At 33.4% G+C, this 21,332-nt stretch overlaps 2 protein-coding genes and 1 long non-coding RNA gene across 6 annotated transcripts; 2 read left to right on the forward strand and 1 right to left on the reverse strand.

Annotated features, from left to right (window-relative positions):
* Positions 1 to 207: 207 nt before the first annotated feature.
* On the forward strand, positions 208 to 5,174 carry LOC126717819 (probable disease resistance protein At5g66900). Its single transcript, XM_050419732.1, has 5 exons — positions 208 to 878; positions 2,277 to 2,683; positions 3,012 to 3,367; positions 3,723 to 3,934; positions 4,057 to 5,174. The coding sequence occupies exons 1-5, from the start codon at positions 296 to 298 to the stop codon at positions 4,896 to 4,898; spliced, it is 2,400 nt and encodes a 799-aa protein (XP_050275689.1). The 5' UTR covers positions 208 to 295; the 3' UTR covers positions 4,899 to 5,174.
* A 1,006-nt stretch (positions 5,175 to 6,180) lies between these two features.
* Positions 6,181 to 20,590, reverse strand: LOC126717820 (glutamate decarboxylase 4-like). Of its 3 annotated transcripts, none has more exons than XM_050419735.1 (7): positions 9,476 to 9,656; positions 9,128 to 9,332; positions 7,791 to 7,991; positions 7,439 to 7,653; positions 7,086 to 7,339; positions 6,930 to 6,982; positions 6,181 to 6,837 (listed from the first exon to the last, which is right to left on the reverse strand). In XM_050419735.1, exons 1-7 carry the CDS (start codon positions 9,559 to 9,561, stop codon positions 6,349 to 6,351), a joined length of 1,503 nt encoding a protein of 500 aa, XP_050275692.1. In that variant the 5' UTR covers positions 9,562 to 9,656; the 3' UTR covers positions 6,181 to 6,348. The 3 variants fall into 3 exon arrangements, with proteins under 3 accessions (XP_050275692.1, XP_050275691.1, XP_050275690.1); XM_050419734.1 differs by lacking the exons at positions 6,930 to 6,982; positions 7,086 to 7,339; positions 7,439 to 7,653; ... (1 more) ...; positions 9,128 to 9,332; positions 9,476 to 9,656 and adding exons at positions 17,769 to 17,821; positions 17,924 to 18,177; positions 18,277 to 18,491; ... (1 more) ...; positions 20,071 to 20,275; positions 20,420 to 20,590 and having other exon boundaries at positions 6,334 to 6,837; XM_050419733.1 differs by lacking the exons at positions 6,181 to 6,837; positions 6,930 to 6,982; positions 7,086 to 7,339; ... (2 more) ...; positions 9,128 to 9,332; positions 9,476 to 9,656 and adding exons at positions 16,819 to 17,543; positions 17,769 to 17,821; positions 17,924 to 18,177; ... (2 more) ...; positions 20,071 to 20,275; positions 20,420 to 20,590.
* Positions 14,501 to 16,688, forward strand: LOC126717822 (uncharacterized). Of its 2 annotated transcripts, none has more exons than XR_007652753.1 (3): positions 14,501 to 14,720; positions 14,801 to 15,464; positions 16,399 to 16,688. It is a non-coding gene; the product is annotated as an uncharacterized LOC126717822 (long non-coding RNA). The 2 variants fall into 2 exon arrangements; XR_007652752.1 differs by having other exon boundaries at positions 14,819 to 15,464.
* Positions 20,591 to 21,332: the final 742 nt, after the last annotated feature.

Consider the following 21,332-nt stretch of genomic DNA (forward strand, 5'->3'; position numbering starts at 1 on the left):
TAAAATTTAAATTCTAAAACTTCGGATCATAGAATCTAAACACCCAAACTTTAGGGTATAATTTCAACTTTTAACCTAAACATTTTTTAGAAACAGAATATTACACGTATGAAATTTAATCTTTTATTGTTATTATTATTTTTTAATTTTAAAGTAGCATGTCGCTGAGTGGAGAAACACCATTCTTGCTTAGCTTGTAAGAATTGTATTTCTTATCTGGGTTTTCCAAAGATATTGGACAAATTAAGAAAATATTTGGCTTGTTTTGTTTTGGCCTATTTGTCAAAGCAAAGTTATGCCAGCTACTGAATTATTGGCGGGGGCAGCGCTTGGAGAGGCATTCAACATTTTGCATGAGGTAGTTAAGAAATATGGAAGGAAAGCCCTGAACTTCAACTCTGCTTTTAAAAGACTCAAACGCAATCTAGATAGATTTGCGCCAGCGATGGAAGAGATAAGAAAGGCAGGCGAAGAACTTGGTCTCCCAAAAGACGAAACAAAGAGCTTGATCGATCAAATTAAGAAGGGCGAGGAGCTCATTCGCAAGTGCTCGAAAAAAAATTGGTTGCTGCGCATTTTCAAGTACTATGATGAACTTACTGAGCTGAACGCAGCAATTGTGACGTTCATTAAAGTTGACATGAATTTACAGACCAGAAGGGATGTGTTGCGGCTTTTGAAGGCTATGCAGAAAACAAAAGAAACTAGGCCGTCGTATTCGGTTCCTAAACCCCCAGATTTTATTGTTGGCTTCGATGTGCCTTTGAAGGAGTTGAAGACAAAGTTGTGGGAGGAGTCGCTGCTTCTACTCACTGCTCCTGGAGGATGTGGGAAGACCACATTGGTCAAAATGCTTTGTCAAGATGGTGACATTAAAGGTATCCCAAATTCTTGGTGTGATGCTCAAATTGATTGGATATTGATTAAGTGTGTGTTGTGTGGTTGTGTGTTGAGTCCTAAACTAGATTAGTCATTTTGAGTTATAGCGCTAATGTCCTTGACTAATATGAAAAAGGTTTGTAGTAATTTGATAAATTGTTGAAGAAGAGTCATAATTTAATTAGTAGAAATTGGGACAATTTCTCAAGTCTCCCTCTAGCGAGAGCAACAGATTTTGTTTTCCTGAGTAGAGAGGTTACTGTATCACAGAATATCGTGAATCTCTCTGTTCCAAATCCATAAACCCTGTTCCTTCTAGTTCTTGGTTTTGTCAAGAACACTGACAAACCAATATACTGCTGAACCACACAAGTTCCAGCTTTGCATCAGTGCATACAGTGTGATCCCAGGATTCCGGAGTGAAGCGGATGCATCCTGATGAAGAGGCAAATGTAGAAGTCCATAAGTTATTGACTAGTTGTGGTGACATCAATGCATTGTCAGTAGAGTCTAATCTCAAAAGTTTATTTAGTATGTGAACTTCTTTTATACTAGTAAATTGTCTTGTCAGGGTATGTTACCCTCAGAGTAGTTTTTTATTTGAAGAAGTTCTTCGTCGATTTGGTTTTCCAATTTGTTGCATTATCTACTTGTTTGCTTTACTGAAATTGTGTGTGATTTGGTAATTAACACTAACTCTCTACTTGTGATTATAGTATTATACTGATATATTCCATAAAAAAAATAAAATAAAAGAATTATACTGATATAAAACTTATTAAATTTATTTAAGTGGCATTGGCGTCAAAATGGATATTTCAGTTTAGCAAACATGTTATTTCTAGTGAAAGTAAACTGTAAGGTAGTGCCAAAAACAAAATACAGAGGAGTTCACTGTTGAATCCTAAAATGAGCTATTGCTTGAATATTATATGTGTGTTGCTATAATTGTAATGAATGAGATTGCATTCACGCATGCAGATTCAAATTCCTGGAAGTGAAATTGAACTACAGTTTGAAACAAGTCTATGTCTCATTAGGCAGGATGTTCAGGCCGTTGCTTTAGCCCTTTCAATAGTCATAGGAATGTTTTTGGCACATTTGCTGGTTTCATACTTTGGATTTACTGCCTTAGAAGAGTGGTGACAAAGATAATGTTGAAAAAAAAAAAAATGATTCTCATTTCTTAATAATTGGTGGTTTTTCTTTAAAAAAAAAAAAAAAAAAAACAGTTACTTTTTTCTTTAATCTCACTTCATATTCTTTGCTGGGGTGGGATTGTGTGATTGTTTCTATGTCCTTGCCATTATTTTTGTTTCTGTGTACAGTAACAGTGATATAAGAAAATGTACCTTGGTCTCAACTTTCTAACTAGAGTCTTTTTTTTTGGTGGATAGACAAATTTGGGGACAATATTTTCTTTGCCACTATTTCCAACGCTCCCAATCTGAAGGTCATTGTACAAACACTATTGAATCATGCGGGTGCTCAGGTGCCTGAGTTTCAAAGTGATGAAGATGCGGTCAACCACTTGCAGGAACTACCAAAAAGAATTGGATTAAATCCTACATTGTTGATCCTAGATGACGTCTGGCCAGGATCAGAAACCCTTCTCGAGAAGTTTAAATTTCATATGCCAAATTTCAAGATTCTAGTGACCACAAGAACTGCATTTACAAGGTTTAGCTCATATGAGTTAAAACCGTTAGATGCTAAGGATGCAATGACTCTTTTTCACCACTCAACCCTGCAAGATGGGAGCTCTTGCATTCCTGATGACATTCTAGATGAATATATAGATAAGGTACTTTGGCAATCTATGATATATATGCATTCAACAGGCTTAATTTTATTTGCACTTACTTTGTGTAAGGTATGTATATGAATGAAGAAATACCTCTAGAAATCATGTTTTCATACGTACATATACATTAAAGCTTGGGTTTTTTTTTTTTTTTTTTTTTTTTTCTAATGAATTGTCCCCAAAACTCGAGCAAAAAGATTGGGGGAAAAGTCATACGAACCATGGTTTCATATTCCAAACTATTAATGTGGTTTAAATAGCTAAAACACTAAATAAACCCTGTAACCTTAAAAGAATAACTAATGTTATTTGGTTCCATAAATTGCAGATATTGAAAGGCTGTGGGGGGTTTCCACTAGCCCTTGAAGTGATTGGTGGATCATTCCGTGGGCAGAGTGTAGAGGTTCAGCTCAGTAGATTGAGAAAATGGTCTATTGATGACATTATTTCCAATATTGATCTGCAAAAATGTCTCCAAAGAAGCCTAGAATTTTCAGGTCCTGAGGTCAAATTCAAAAAGTTTTTCACGGATTTAGGTTCATTTCCTGAAGACCGAAGGACCTACACTGCTGCCCTCATTGATATGTGGGCAGAATTATATGATCTAGGTGAAGATGGCGTTGATGCTATTGCCACTTTACGGGAACTCAACAATCGGCATCTGGCTAGTCTTGTGATGACAAAGTATGGTGACTTTTTATTTCAATAATCTGATTTTTCATACCATTGATGTGGTTGGTGATTATTACAAAGAGCTTGAAAGAAGGAAAGTTGTACAAAGCTAGAAACAATGAGGGATTTCAACTACTCTACCAAGGGAAAGAAGGGGTTTCCAACTTCTATTTGTTTGGGAAAAAAAATTGTTGCTTGTCTTGTAGATGTTTGAATTCAATTATTGTAGATGGAAACTGATAGTATTTATTTTCCTTAGCTGTGTTATTATATTTTTATGTTGGATGATAATGGAATTAATTTTTCGTATGTGAAAGTTTGATGTTTTTAAATCTTTTTAAGCTTCTATTTTTTGTCCATTCCCCAGGAAAGATGCAAGTGAGTTTAGCAGGTATTACAATGAAGACTTTGTCACACAACATGATCTTCTTAGAGAGCTAGCTATATCTGAGAGTAAGCAAGAGCCAATAGAAAAAATGCAAAGACTGATTATGGACATAAGAGAAAACGCCCTACCACTCTGGTACACAAAACAAAATCAACAACCCACCAATGCTCGCCTAATTTCTATCTCAACTGGTTGGTTCATTCTCTCTCTCTCTCTCTCTCTCTCACACACACACACACACAAACACATACACATACATATACTATATATAACCTACAAAACCCTGTCACACTGTATAGAACTCTTTTTGCAGATGAATCGTTCAAATCAAGTTGGTGCAACATTCAAGCACCCAATGTTGAGGTTCTAATTCTGAACTTTCAGTCAGAGATTTACAGCTTACCTGAGTTTGTGGAGAATATGGATAAACTCAAGGCGGTGATAATCACTAATTATGGTTTCTTTCATGCTGAATTAATAAATTTTCAACTACTCAAGTCTCTATCCAATTTAAAGAGAATCAGATTAGAGAAGGTGTCAATTCCTTCCCTTTTCAAGGCCCCTATATGGTTGAGGAGTTTGAAGAAATTATCCTTGTTCATGTGCAGTTTTGGTCAGGCTTTTGGGAATAGTACTATGAAAGTAAAAGATGCATTGCCAAATCTAATGGAGATAAACATTGACTATTGCAATGATCTAGTGGAATTGCCTGCATGGTTGTGTGATGTTATCCTCCTAGAAAAACTTAGCATCACCAATTGTCATCATCTGTCTGCATTGCCCAAAGGAATTGAAATGCTGGAAAATCTAAAAGAGCTTAGGCTTAGATCCTGTACTGAGTTGTCAGAGTTGCCAGATTCAATTAAAAGCCTCCAAAAGTTAAGATTTCTTGACATATCTGATTGCCTTGGCATTAGAAATTTGCCTAAAGATATTGGCGAATTGCGTAATTTAGAAGAGCTCCACATGAAAGGGTACTTATTGAACTTGAACTTGCGTAATGGATTGCCACAATCAACCGAGAAACTTAAGCAACTGAAGCTTGTGATATGTGATGATGAAGAGAGGGCCAAGTTATGGGAACCTTTCATGGAAGTTCTCACCAATCTGGAGGTCAGGATAGTTGAAAAAGAAATCAGCTTGATTTGGCTCTAGCTCAAATCATGATTTCTGGGAATTGTTTCCTAATGGTGATTTTGGGTTAGGTGGTACTTGGAAGTGAGTTGGCGTTAATTCTGGAGTATTACGACAAAAGGTCAAGGAATAAGTGCTTTTATATTATTACGTTCATTATTTGGGAGTTGGGACCATTTGTTTCTCTTCAACTCTGCTTTGAAAAGTCTTTCTTTTTACAGAATATATTCCAATATATGTTATGTTATTGGTAAAAATGACAATTTGTGGAAATTTCATATATATTTTTGAAAAATACGTCTGTACGTTGTCTATGCAGTTTTTTTTAAAGGTCTTATTATATCTATGCACGTCTTGGGAAGATCTATTAAAAATTGTGGGCATAATTCCTTTTTCATTTTTGGGTTCATGCCAAAAGCATAAAATGAATATTATAGGAGTTATTTGATTGTGTTATCAGACATTTTTAAAAGTACATTATAGGATTTATTTGTATAAGACCAATATAAATATATTGTTATTTGTAATGGTTTAAATTTTGAAGCACAAATAAAATAATTTGTGCTGAATCAGTGCTATGCTTAGGTTATAAATTTATGGGAAAAAAAAACTGTCTAACCGATGGGTTTAACCAAATCAAAAAGAATTGGTTTGACTCTTGTGATAAATTGGGTTGAGTTAGATTTTTTTTCAACTAGAATAAGGTGGGTCAAATTAAAAAAAAATAAACAATCAACCCGAACTATACGCACCCTTAAGGGTTCAAATTTCGGTAATATACTCAAAAGCACAAACAGTAGTACAATATTTTTTTGGCACAACTTTATTCATGTAAAATGTTAGGCAATGGAATAGTGCATGCAATAGCTAGAAGAGATCTAGAAGCTCATACTGTCTTAATGGAAGATCTCCCATCAGATCTTGTTCTTCGACATGATTTGAGTTAATATCGAAAGGCTTGTAAGACGACCTACATTCATTATCTAGTTACCACTAACATTTCACCAAATACTAACCCAACAAGACTCTTTTGGATGCATATGTATATATTATATAATAGCTAAGTTGATGATGGGGTTGTATATATGTACCTAGAATAGTGAATACTGGACATGGTTAAGTTGACTCTTTTCACCCAACTTGGATACATTATATGAGCTTTTGTTATTTGCAGTTCCAAAAAAAAAAAAAAAAAAAAAAAAAAAAAAAAAAAAAAAAAAGCGAATCATCACTAATCCACCTTTATTCAATTTGGTAATTACCAAAAGAAAAATAAAGTAAATTATTAATGCTCTGCCAGGACCATCATAAATAAACTAACCTTCATAAAGCTATTGAAAAAAAATAAAATAAAAAATAAAAAAACGAAAAACTTCTAATGATGTTAAAAAGTTCTACTGGCTTCTTGTCTTTTTTTTAATCGACTTAAGCAGATTTAGCTATACCATCTTGGTAGTTGGTAGTAGTACTCTTAGGAGGCCATGACCTTTTGCCTCTTGATTTCTTTCTGAGCAATAACATAGTTCTTCCAAAGAGTAGTGACTTCTCTCTGTGTTTCCAAGTCACTCTTTCTCTTGGACACATCACCATTGTTTCCATTCTCTTCAACTTCACTACTAACTTTTGGGGGCAATTTGTCAAGCTCATGGAGAACCGTAGTGATGTCATGCACAAGACGTTCAGCAAGGGTGCGTGAGAACTCGGCTCTAATCACAACACGGAGCACAATCACATGCTGAGCACCTGCGGGCATGGGATATGCAGGCACAATCCAACCAAACCTTCGTAACATTTCGGACACCACAAACTCATCGTGACCTCCTTTCTTGTTCTTGAGAGAAAATGCCACCACTGGAACTCCATCATCCTTGGACAAAATCTCAAAGCGACCAGTCTTCTCTAGTCCTTCCTTTAGCACCATTGCATTTTCGTGACAATTTTCCATGATATTCTTGTACCCCTATTAAACATGTACAAGTTTTTTGCATTAGGAAGGCTATAAATTTAATTTGAAGTTCATCTACATAGTTTATTGTAATTTATTAGGCTCACCTCCTGGCCTAAGCGGATTAGTTGATAATACTGTGCAATAATTTGACTTGAACCTGCATATATAAAGCAAGTAAGAAATATTTTATATTTTGTTGATGAATAAAAACTAGGATGGCATCTATATTAAAAATAAAAAGAAGTAATCAGATTGGTCACCTTTAGAGAAATTGAGGGTAAAGGTGGATTGCTCAGCTCCAAGGTACTTGATGTGGAAGATGAGTTCTTCAGGTAGGTCATCTTTGCTTCTCCAAATATTCCACCCAATTCCAGCATAAACAAGCCCGTACTTATGGCCACTAACATTGATGCTCTTCACTAGTGGAAGTCGGAAATCCCATTCGAGTTCTGGATAAATGAATGGTGCAATAAATCCACCACTGGCCGCATCAACATGAATTGGAGTATCCCATCTACCAAAAATTAAGCAAATAAATCATAAAATCAATTAGCTTATTAGATTTCAACCAATGATGAATGTTGAACTAATTAAGGAGTTAAGTGGTATATACCCAGTTTGATTGTTCTTTTCTAGCAAGAGATCATTTAAGAGCTTGACATCTTCAAATTCTCCATTGTAAGTAGAGCCCAAGATAGCAGCAACGCATATGGTGTTTTCATCCACCATTTCAACAGCTTTGGCAGGGTCCATTACATAGTATCCCTCCCTCACATTCACTTCCTTCAGCTCCACCTCAAAGTACCTAGCAAATTTCTCCCAGCATACCTACCAAAACCAATCCAAATAACGAATTTATTTTTTATATATAATCAATACTATTAGATTTATTTTTACACCTAAATTCTTGTCAAATTAATTATATTATTAAATGTTGGGCATGATACATATAGCATTATATATACCTGAACATTGGCACCAGTGACAATGTTGGGCTTGTCATAGGGTTTTCCTTCAGCCTTCCTCTTATTTTGCCATTTCCTCTTGAATGCAAGGCCAGCTAACATTATAGCTTCGGATGATCCTACTGTTCCCACTCCAATTGCATCCTCAGACTCTCTTAATGGAGTATGAAATAAACGTGCTATCATGTTCACGCATCGATTCTGTACAAACAAATCATATATACAATCTCCATTAAAATAAAAATCATATATACAATCATTGTCATGGATGGTCTCAGTAACAAAAGACATTTAGTTTTAAATTTTTAAAACACAAATTGAAATTGAAAAAATTATTTTTAAAAAAATCTATAAATCTATAAATACACCTTTGAAGAGAACTATATGTTGTTGAGAATTTGAGGACAACTTTTGACTTTCCGTTCAAAATTCCACCTTTTGTTTTTCCTTTTCTTTTTTCTTCTTCTTCTACTCAACATTCTTTTACCAGGACCGTGAGAAAGCTTCAAGCCTTCAACCCAATCCCTAAACATGAAACCCCGGTCCACTGTGTTTTTATTTCTTAATTTCAAAAAGTTTATACTTTAGAGGCACTATGAGAAAGTGCTAACCCAATGGTTTGTGCCACATTAGTTTTTAATGTTTCACAATTTTATATGGCATTATTTTAATATATATATTTTTATATTGAATTTCTCTATTTAAATTCTTCATTAGTATATTTGAAGATTATATTTTATTTCTTTAATGCAAGAATATATTGTTCCATTTACAAATACAATCACAGTAAATACCTATTAATTACTACCATAATTATCAAAATGCATATTTAAAAAATAATAATAAATCAAATTATGTTAAATTTATGCATACTATATCACCAATTTGAATAAACTAGTGGCAATTATTTGCACATAATAAAAAATAGTGTTAACTGTAAATTTATATAAACCAATCAAAATTTAAAATATTAAATAATTATAAAAATAAGTTGTCCTAAACAAGCCGTACCCCTTTTGGACAACACTTCACATGACAGAAAAACACTAAAAAGAAATTTTTTTGCTGAGAACACTAAGGGAAATTAAACCATATAGAAAATAAACCTAACATAATAAGAAAAGCAGGCACAATTTTTGACTTAGTAAGACTAATACAACTTTCTACTAAAGTTTTGGGATATTGACTTTTGACTTCAGATGTTGAAGAGAGAAGACTGAGTACTCTTTTTTTTTTCCCTAGCTACTTGATAATAGTTCACGCTAACTTAGGAGAAACCGTCGTGTGTGTATGCATATGAGAGAGAGAGAGAGAGAGAGAGAGAGAGAGATTTATACATGAAGCTCAGTGGTAACAGGGTACTCATCCATGTCGACATAATTCTTGTTGATGGACTCCATGACAAGTTTGTCACACTCGGGCTCCATCAATGTGGTGACAAAGGAAGCCAAGTTCAACTTCGGCTTACAATCAAGCAGTAACTCATCGTGTATGATTTGGTAAGCAGCCTCCTTCGGTATCGAGCTCTCAGGCATCTTATACCTGTACATACATTCCATTCAAACAATTTGTTTTTTTTAGTTCATAGTGCCCATGAAAGATTATCATAACTAAATAAAACAAACAAACTACAACAACAATAGAGAAGAATATGATGATGGTATTGAATATAAATAGTTATATACCTAGGGAGTGAATCCCGGACATAGCGAGAGGCAGAGGTTGAAAGCACTGAGAGATCAGACTCAGAAGCTGGCCTTGAGAGCACCATGGTCGATGATGCACAAACGCAAGACAAAAAACAAGAGAGAAGAAAGTTGGTATTTTGTTCGGACAATTTGTATTTATAGTGGCAAAATTTGTAGGGTTTCGGTTTTGCTTGGAGAAGAGGTGAAGACCCTTCAAGGTAAATATCTATATTTATATTTATATTTATACTCACCATTCATTGCAAAACATGTCCTTTTTTAATTACTTAGAAGAGAAAACAAATTCAGAAAGAAATATGTAAACAAAAGAAATTGAATTTCACAAATTGACCACGAAAATATGTTAAAAGAGGTCAACCAATCATTCATGCAAGTGGGTCCCAAATTCCTTTTGTGGACCATACTCTTGACAAGTTCTTGTTTTGTTTTGTTTTTGCCTTACATAGTTATTTAGGTCTGGCTTTGGGCACCCACAGGAAAGAACGAGAATACAATTACGGAAAGAAGGGACACTGCCGTTAATAATAATAATAATAATAATAATAAGGTTTCAAGTATTTCTTGGACAAGACGAATATGTAATAAGGGGAAGGGTATCGAGCAAGCATCAAGGATTGGATTGGCTGCAGGGAATTTACTGAATTTTAATTTATTGTTAAACCCTCATTAATTAAATAAATATTTTCCACTTTTAATCAGCGTAAATATTACTTGGCTTAAATCAAAGATGGAGCCTCTCTGTGGGTTTCAGTTAGCTCAACGATGATTAAATAAGAAATTTGAGATTTAATTCTCAATTACACCAAAAACTGATTGGTATTTTAGTTTGATGATAAAGAGTTACATTACGAGTAAACAAACCATGGGTTGAAACTCTCTCAAAATCAAAGCACTACAACACTTTTTATTATTATTTTTAATTGAATAAGTTTCCATTTGACTACTACTTATTTTTATTTACACATTATGAGTTTTGTAAGGACAGTATTTGGATCAGACCCAGTATAGAATTGGTTTTAAACCCAACAAGACCAAACAATAAATTTATAGAACTGGGTTAAAGAACTAGTTCTACTCTAAAAGATGGATCATAAAAGTTGCTAAATTAAGATTGTTAAGCACAAATAAAGTAAGAAAATCTGTCCTCGGCACAAACTGAGAAGCTTATCTTATAATATCTTGTTTTGAACACAGTTAAAAGAATCTGAAATGTTATTGCCTCAATTTTATGATTTTTCTCGATCTCCCTTTTAGGCCACCTTTCCGTACTATATATTACAATCTTGGTGTTATCCCTACCATACACGTGTAGATTGGATTCTAGGAGTTCCTTCTTGTCTCATCCAACACCTCTCAAAACCATCAAATAGTAGCTGTAAAGCTGCTTGGTCACTGTTCAGGTATCACCTCTACATTAATGGAGTCAGAGAATTAGTTGGGAGGCATTTAATGTGAAGGTAACAGTTTTTGAAGATATTTGTTGCCTCCCTTTACTTACCCCTTGTCCAACATCCAACTCCTAATTGTGATGTAACTTTGAAGAAAGTCTAGGGTGATATGACACTCTTACTGACCTCGGATCCTTGTTCCCGAGATGACTTTTCTCCTCGGACATGTATTGGACTTATCTCGTACTATCTTTATTCTTCTCTTTATACCATTCCCATTATAACCTCATTTGGCAATTCTCGGATTAGTTAATGTCCTCGGATTAGGCCATAGGCCCAATTCGTATGGCCTTAATAATACCTCCTGAGTAACTGGCTCCCACAAGTTTTTTTTTTTTTTTTTAATTTGTTTTTTATAAAGTTTCAACCTATGACATTCACTTTTTTTCTCTTTATCATTAGTCCAAAATATTGATCTGGGGGTTAAACTTCAGATTTCTTATTCAACGATAAAAAACTTTACTAATTAAGCTACTTGGAATTTATATTATGGTTTATCAACAAAAGAAAATCCACGTTATAAATTTAATGAAAAAAAGGTGAACAAAATAACTTTATAGTAAAATGAAAAATTAAAATAAAATAACATGGGGCTTGGGTCAATTACAAACGAACTCCCTCAAAAAAAAAAAAAAATAATAATCTTGAATTTTGAGAATTGGCCAAATTAACCCTTAGATCTCAATTCAGTTCACTATTAATGACAGAAAATTGTCATGATTTGTGTATATATTATTTTTAGAATGATTTTTTTTTTTTTTTTGGTAGTAAAATGTTCCCGTTCAGACCACTTGACCATTTTATATTTTTATGTCAATTATAATTTATAGTTAATGGAGTTAAGAAAAATGGGTCAAGTTTGACAATTCTTAAATCCCAAGAGTCACAAAACAAAATTGGTAAGATAAGGGTCAGTTAACAATTGACCCAAACCCTTGGAGTCTTTTTTTGCATTTTTGCCATAGCTTTAAGATAGTAGTTTTTCATACCTCCAAAAATGTTACACTAGGTTGGAAATAGCATAAATCACAAAATATTGCCAATGGGCCTAAATATCATATACATCAAATCATGAACCGCACAAGCACTGTAGCTTATGCAAAACTTTTTTTTCTTATATTGTTTCCTTGCTTTAGCCCGCCCCAGCCTCTCTCTCTCTCTCTCTCTCAAACAACAATAAAACCAATGACCCTGCCTGCCGACTGCCGAGTCTCTAACAATTACACCAATTCCTGCCGCTTGTATTCCCTTAAAAAGTCACTTATTCTACTTCACATAACCATATTATCAATATACCCTAATGTTTTTTTTTTTTTTTTTTAATTTAAATTTGATTGTCTTTGTCCGTAGTCCGTACCATTGTTATCGGCAAAATCTGCGCAAAAAGGTCAGCTATGCTCCAAAATTCTTCTGCTGTAGCTAGTCTACCTGACCACAGCCCAACGCTTTGCCTTATGTGTTTCGTTGTTTGAATCCTTGGAGTGCTATGCTTGCACACAAACTGGCATGTAGCATGGTCTTGCTAAGGAATTAGGCCAGCACCAATTCTTGACCCACGATTCACGGACCTGAACATAGCAGAACGGGCCTTGGCCTATCAAGGCAAAAGGGCACCCACAGATTGCATCCTAATTCACCTACCAATGGGGCTTTTGTTTTGAAGTTTTGATTTGGTTGTATTCTATGATTCTATTATTGAAGTTCCAAAAACATTCTATAATATAATAAAGAACATCAAAAAAGCCAATCACTAATTCACTTTGGGATAATTCAAAGCTACTTTACGCATTGTTTGTTTCAATATTAACGTTTTTTAGAAAATTGTTTATTTTTCAAAATGAATTTTCCAAAAAACTATATCATTTTTTGGTGTTTGATAACAATCTTAAAAATGAGATTGAGAATTTTTTCTAGTGTTTGGTATGCAATTTTTTTTATAATATTTATTGTATAATTTAAAACATATATATTATGTAAACCAACTAATGTAATCAATATAAATAAATAAAATCAAGAATGAATCTAGTTTTCATACTAAAATTTTGACAATAGATAAAATCCAAATTAGTTGTCAAATATTTATAATCTCTACAATTTATCTTACTCATATATATGAACAGTAATATACATATGCACATACACACACACACATATATATATCAACCATTTGTTTATATATATAAAATTGATAGGGAAATATATTTTCAGTAAGTACAAATAACAATAACTTTTAATTGTTTGCTCTTTATGCTGGTACACTAATTGTCTACTGCATAGTATCTACATAATGTATTTGCTAACAAATGTAATTACCCTAAACAATTATCATTCATTATATAACAATATTATTAATTTACCGCAAAGATTGTCCTATGTAAAAACAATTTAGAGCCATATAGGCAATATGTTTAAAATTTCATCTTTTACTTCATTAAATCATTTTTTTTTCTTTTTTCTTTTTCTTTTTTTGCACTTTTATGTGTGAAAAAAAAAAATTGTTTAGAGTCCATCAAACTGAAAATTTCTTAGAGAAAAAAGAAAATCAAGCTTGAAATTCAAAGGAAAGAATTGAGATTTTGGTAGAGAGAAATTAAATAATTACCATTGCAAATTTTTTCTCCTTTGCAAGTCAAAACTATTGACCGATCATTGGGGGGAGGGGAATCTAATTAGAGAACTGTGTTATAAAAGGAAAGAGAAATAAGGGGAGAGAGAGAGAGAGAGAGACGAGGGGGGAATCTAATTAGAAAAATGTGTTATAAAGGGAGAGAGAGAGAGAGAGAGAGAGAGAGAGAGAGAAACAAGGAGGGAGAGAGAGAAAGAGAGAGATAGAGACCAATCAATGAGGGGGGGAATCTAATTAGAGAACTGTGTTATAAAGGGAAAGAGAAACAAGGAGAGAGAGAGAGAGAGAGAGAGAGAGAGAGAGACCAATCAATGGGAGGGGGGGAAATCTAATCAGAGAACTGTGTTATAAAGAGAGAGAGAGAGAGAGAGAGAGACCAAAGTTTGTGATAGTGAGGGTGTGAGGGAAGAAAAAGTAAAGGGAAGAGAGAAAAAGTGAGAGAGTTTACCATGAGAGAGAGATTGTTTTCAAAAAAAAAAAAAAATGAAAAACAACCTACAGAAAATAAGCTTTATTTTTTTTTAGTGTTTTCCGTTGATCAAAGATAGTTTTCCATTGATCAATTTTATTTTTTTATTTTTTTATTTTGTGCAATCAAATACTGAAAAATGTAAAAAACTATCTTTATAAAAGGTTTTCCAACGAAACAAATAGAGCGTTAGTAATCTATATCTATATCTATATATTTATAATTGTAGAAGCTGAGAGAAAATGAGTTCCTAGAATTAAGGAGGTAATGACAAATAGGAAAAGTCCCTACTTAAAATTCAGACATGTGTAACTTTAAAAAGCGATACATTATATTGTTTGGTATCTCTATCACACCGTTTAAGAGTAAAAAATTATAATTTTTTCATTACGTTAAATACTGTTTGGAGCGCTCTTGGTATAAAAGAAAACTAACCGCTTAAAAAAAAAAAAAAAAAAAAAAAAAAAAAAAAGATTGCTACACGGAGAAAGGAGAAAGAGAGACCAAGAGAAAAGAGAGACAGAGAAATAGAGAGGCAGAGAACGGAGGAGAGAGAGATCGAGAGATCAAAAACTGCAGTTTGCAATCAAGAATGAAAAGATGTCTCTCACTTCCTGTCAGATTTTCTGCCATCACCGTAAGTCTCCACTCGCTACCCGACCATCGAAATCACTACTGGTAAGTTCTGTTTTAAATTTAAAAATTTAGGGTTTTGGGTTTTTATTTGGAGAATCAATTGGGTGTTAATTATGATTTAGATTGGTATTTTGGGTCAGATTTGGTTTTGATTAAGGGATACGAAGATAGAGGAACCAAGCAGAGTTCGTAGCGATACAGAGAAAGGGAAGGAGACAAAAAAAATTTGCGGCATAGTGGAGATTTAACTGAAACTAAAAGGTCAAGAAGGATTGCCCAAATTTTCTTTTGTTGGATTTATATTTTGGGTTAGAATCCAATCCTACTTTTAATTTTGATTTTAGGTTTTTGAATGTTTTGGTAGATATTTAGATTCCAAAAATAGCGATTGATAGAGATCATAAGGCAGAGAGAGACATTTGAGGACTGCCATTACCGCCATTCTGGCCTTCCACAATCATCCGGTCTCTTGCTGACTTGCTATCAATAAGTTTCGATTTTGTAAAACATTTTTTACTTTTTGGGAAAGAAATTGGCTTTAAATATTATTTAGGCTTGGGATTGTTTTTGCTATACGTATTTGGCTGAGATTAAGGTATTTTGATTATTTTGGTTTGATTTTTTTTGCTTAAACCTTATGACTGACAACCTTTTGCTGTTTACATATAAAGAAACCGAAACATTTAGAATCAACATTAAGAGAAAGTTGGTAACTGTAAGTCACGCACAAAGACGAAGAGATGGACAACGAGAAAGAGGAAACAGAGTATTCCCACCCATCGGCAGGTAAAGCTTTTAAATAAAAATAACAAATTCAGCTTTAAAGTCTAGAATTTGGGTTGGAATCCGTTTGAACTAAAGTCTTTTGGTTAGAATCAAATAGTTTCTTTAAGAGATTTATTTTATTTTGGGTATTTGTGTTAGATTTAATTTTGTTTAGGGTATTTGTTTTTATAAAACATCAATTGACTCAAATTTAAACTTCGCTTTTAAGATAATGTGGTGTTGAAGAACTCACGTGGCTAACATATTTTATTCTTTACAAATTCTCATCACAGTTTTAAAAAAATCATGTGGGTTGCATGTTTTGTTCATTAAGAATGATACTGCAGTCCCATGGTTTTTCCTATATTTGCTAGGGATTGACAAGCGATATTTTAATTAGTTCATGCATGTGATTTGTATAGTGTATATTAGGTTATAGTACCTTGGTATCTACAGAAAGGAATAGCTCATGAGATTAATGTTCATAGTTTTCCTACTTTTTTTTTTTTTAACTTATTTTATCTTTATGTTTATTGCCTAAATGGTTTCCTTCTTTTGTTGCTGCCAAACCCACATGAAGAAACCATGTTTGAATGAGACATCTATAACTGATGAATTTTTACCCTGGGGGGTTAAATTGTGCTGCTTCTTCTTTGCTAATTATAAGTTTATACCACATGCATGTTTGAGTCTAGGAAAATCCTTATCCTTTGTTCTGTGTTTTAGGACTATGCATGATTTGTTGTTCTGTTTGAATTTTTTTTTTTTTTTTTTTTTTTTAGGGAAGAGACGAATTTTTTATTAGTTATGTACACAATGCAAGTTAATTTAATTTCTTTGTTTGACTTGATTTCATGTGTGATAATTCAGATCCTCAGACCCACCTTATTAACCAATATTATTGACAAAGTTATATTATAATGAAAGTTTTTTGTTATGTTCTATAATTTCACAGCTTTAACACAAGAGTTTCTTTTCTCCCCCTACTTGGATCAAGCCGCATTGGTTTTTGGTGGACTTAGGAAGAATTTTGCAGGGGTGGGTCATTTGAATTAAGCATATAATACAAGTCTGAACATTGTTTATGTTGTTTTAGAAGATTCTTTTTAATTTTAAAATTTTAAATTTATTTACTTTTAAACTTAGTTTTTTCCGTTATACTATCCTTGGTGATATTGTAAATAAATAAATAAATGTTGTAAGAATTACTGTTCTTTAGATAGTATAACTATAATTGAGATACAAAATTTTAGTTGTTCGATAAAATAAACTGGATTTACTACATTACATGAATGAGTATTTTATTGTATTTTCATGTCAAGTTGATGGTATTTTAAATATGTAAAATATTTCCGCGCAATGCTAGTACTAATAATTACCAGAAGAAAAATAAAATAATTTATTAATAGTCAATCTTTAATTGTCATTTTATGAGCTTGGTAGCCAAAATGGGGGAGAACCAACACACATAAACTACTGGAAAAAAAAAAAATACAAAAACAAAATTTTCAAATGGTGTTAAAATGTAATGACATTTTTCTTCTGTTTTTTTCGACTTAAGCAGAGTTAGCTACCATCTTCATAATACTCTTAGGAGGCCATGACCTTTTGCCTCTTGATTTCTTTCTGAGCACTAACATAGTTCTTCCAATAAGTAGTGATTTCCCTCTGTGTTTCCAAGTCACTCTTTCTCTTGGACACAATACCATTGCTCCAATTCTCTTCAACATTGACATGAACTTCTTTCCCTTCACTGTTAACTTTTGGGGGCAACTTTTCAAGCTCATGGAGAACCGTAGTGATGTCATGCACAAGACGCTCAGCAAGGGTGCGTGAGAACTCTGCCCTTATCACAACACGAAGCACAATCACATGTTGAGCATCTGCTGGCATTGGATATGCAGGCACAATCCAACCATACCTACGCAACATTTCAGAGACCTCAAACTCATCGTGACCGCCTTTCTTGTTCTTAAGAGAAAAGGCCACCACTGGAACTCCATCATCCTTGGACAAAATCTCAAAGCAACCAGTCTTCTCTAAGCCTTCCTTCAGCACCATGGCATTTTCGTGACAATTTTCCATGATATTCTTGTACCCCTATTAAACATGTACAAGTTTTTTTGCATTAGGTATATATGTTATAAAGTTAATTTGAAGTTCATACTCAATATTATGTTATTGTAATTGAATGATAATAGGCCTAGTACTGCTTTTAAATTAAGATGTAAATTTTTAAACACAAAACCAAAAAATAATTGAGAAATTTATTTATGATGTTGTTGAAGTAATATCAATTAAGCTTTTGTAATTTCTTAGTCTCACCTCCTGGCCCAAGCGGATTAGTTGATAATATTGAGCAATAATTTGACTTGAACCTGCATATATAAAGCAAGTAAGAAATAATTTTTATTTTGTTGATGAATAAAACTAGGATGACATCTATATTAAAAATAAAAAGAAGTAATCAGACCGGTCACCTTTAGAGAAATTGAGGGTAAAGGTGGATTGCTCAGCTCCAAGGTACTTGATGTGGAAGATGAGTTCTTCAGGGAGGTCATCTTTGCTTCTCCAAATATTCCACCCAATTCCAGCATAAACAAGCCCATACTTATGGCCACTAACATTGATGCTCTTCACTAGTGGAAGTCGGAAATCCCATTCGAGTTCTGGATAAATGAATGGTGCAATAAATCCACCACTGGCCGCATCAACATGAATTGGAGTATCCCATCTACCAAAAATTAAGCAAATAAATCATAAAATCAATTAGCTTATTAGATTTCAACCAATGATGAATGTTGAACTAATTAAGGAGTTAAGTGGTATATACCCAGTTTGCTTGTTCTTTTCTAGCAAGAGATCATTTAAGAGCTTGACATCTTCAAATTCTCCATTGTAAGTAGAGCCCAAGATAGCTGCAACACATATGGTGTTTTCATCCACCATTTCGACAGCTTTGGCAGGGTCCATTACATAGTATCCTTCCCTCACCTTCACTTCCTTCAACTCCACCTCAAAGTACCGAGCAAATTTCTCCCAGCATACCTATGCCAAAACCAACCAATATAAAGAATTTATTATAGATATAATCAATAACTCTAAACTTTACTAGTTTCCAGTACCATTAGATTATTGTTACACTTAAATTCTTGTCAAATTAATTATACTATCATGTTTACTAAATGTTGGGCATGATACATATAGCATTATATATACCTGAACATTGGCACCAGTGACAATGTTGGGCTTGTCATAGGGTTTTCCTTCAGCCTTCCTCTTATTTTGCCATTTCCTCTTGAATGCAAGGCCTGCTAGCATTATAGCTTCGGATGATCCTACAGTTCCCACTCCAATTGCATCCTCAGACTCTCCTAATGGAGTATGAAATAGACGTGCTATCATGTTCACACACCGATTCTGTACAAACAAATCATATATAAAATCTCCATTAAAATATATATGAAATATCGTCAACCAATGCTTAAGATGCAATCAATCTTTAGTGGACACTTAGGTCTATTTATTAATCATGTACAATATTTCCTACCACTCCATAGGAAGGGAAAGGTTATATAACTATTATGATTTTTTTTTTTATATAACTATTTATTACATAAGAAAGTTTTAAGGAAGAGTTTAAATATAGAATAAAATATATAATAGATCAAAAAATTTATCAATATATATATATATATATATAGATATTTATAATGAAGCCAAATTTTAAGAGTTCAACGAAAAGTAAAACATGTTCAATTTTATATAAATTATAGACTACGGATGAAGGGTGGGCCAAAACTAAATTAATATAATGGCGTAAAGTAAAAGTAAAGCCTAAAGGTAGAAGTAGAATAAAGCTAACATACCACAACAACTTGTTGTTGACAATTTGACAAAAACTTTTGACATTTAGTTGAAAAATCGATCTTTGACGTTTCTTTTGCTCTTTCTTCTACTCAATATTCTTTTACCAAAGACTATGAGAATGATTCAACCCAATCCCCAAAACCTAAAATCCGATCAACTGCATTAAAGGGACTATGAAAAAAAGCTTCAACCCAATGCCAAAACCCGAATCCACTGTTTCATTATTTGAATTTCAAGAAGTTTAAAGAGCTAATAATAATAATAATAATAATAATAATTCATAAATTTTTAAATAATTATTGAATAAACACGTACGTGGTACAATATACATAATAAAAATAGTGCTAACTAATATTATGTAAACCAATCAAAACTTAAAATTTTAAGTAATTATGAAATAATTTTTCCGTTACATCACTTTATTTTCACGAGTCTCCCTGCTCTCATGTCCCTTTTGGACAACAATTGCCTACCACTACAATTAAACCATATAGAAAATAAGCCTATCACAATAACAAAAGAACAATTTGGCTTGGCAAAACTTATAATTTCACAATTAAAAAAACATGATGAAAATTGACTTTTGACTTCAGGTTCAACGTTTCCTAGTTGATAATATTTCACGCCGTCCTACTCGAAACTCCGTCAACCCAACTTTCAACAGTGCATGTGCACACAGCACACGTGTGTGTTTGTGTAATACAGAGAGAGAGAGAGAGAGAGAGAGAGAGAGAGAGAGAGAGAGAGAGAATTATACATGAAGCTCAGTGGTAACAGGATACTCATCCATGTCAACATAATTCTTGCTGATGGACTCCATGATCAGCTTGTCACACTCAGGCTCCATCAACGTGGTGACGAAGGAAGCCAAGTTCAACTTTGGCTTGAAATCAAGCAGCAACTCATCGTGTATGACTTGGTAAGCTGCCTCCTTTGGTATTGAATTCTCTGGCATCTCATACCTACATAAAGTTCCATTAAAACGAATCTTCTGAGTTCATATTGCCATCATAACTAAAATAAATAAGCAAATAACAATAACAATATAGAAGAAGAAGAAGAAGAAGAAGAAATAATTGATTGATGATGGGGTTGTATATATGTACCTAGGGAGTGAATCCCGGACATAGCGAGAGGCAGAAGTTGCATGCATCGAGAGATCAGAATCAGAAGCTGGTTTTGAGAGCACCATGGTTGAAGATCAACAGAATACAAGACAAAAGCAAAAGAGAGAAGAAACTTAGTACTTGGTGGTTTTGTGTTTTGAGAGCACCATGGGACAATGTTTATATAGGGGCCGGGGAGAGGTTTCGGGTTGCTTGGACAATACCCTTAAAAGGTGAAAAGTATATTCTCACTATTTATTATATTTACAAAACATGCCCTTTTTATTAATAATTACTTAGAAGAGAAAACAAAGTCAGGAAGTTGAATTAATTATTCTTTTCTTTTCTTTTCTTATTTCTTTTTCTTTTTCTTTTCAAAAAAGTGCAAACAAATTAAGACATTGAATTACTCAAATTGACTTTTAAGCCCAAAAAAAAAAGAATTACTCAAATTGACCGCGTAAATGTGTAACAGGTCAACCTTTAATCAGGGAACGAGAAATTCATCAAGTGGGTCCCAAACACCTTTTGTGGGCCATCCTCTTGAGAAGTTCTGGTTTTGTTTGTTTAGCCATGCCTAGTTTTTAAGGGCTGTCTTTGGGCACCCACAGGAATGGAATGAATTTGGAATGAAATTATGGGAAGAAGGGCCACCGCCCTCAATAATGTTAGGGTGGTTTAAGAATTTCTAAGACAATAGGAATCACTAATAATGATTTAGCTAGGGAAGGGTATCAAGCAAGCTTCAAGGATTTGTTTGGATGCTCGGAATTTATTCCTTTACCACTCAGTTAACCTTCCTTAATCTTGCGTTATTGCTAATTAACACCTCATTAGTTTAATAAATATTTTTCTTTTGATGAAAATTATTTTCCATTTTTAATCAGATAAAATAAATATAATTAATTTATGA

Source organism: Quercus robur, chromosome 3, assembly GCF_932294415.1.
Source record: "Quercus robur chromosome 3, dhQueRobu3.1, whole genome shotgun sequence".
Classification (NCBI taxonomy): domain Eukaryota; kingdom Viridiplantae; phylum Streptophyta; class Magnoliopsida; order Fagales; family Fagaceae; genus Quercus; species Quercus robur.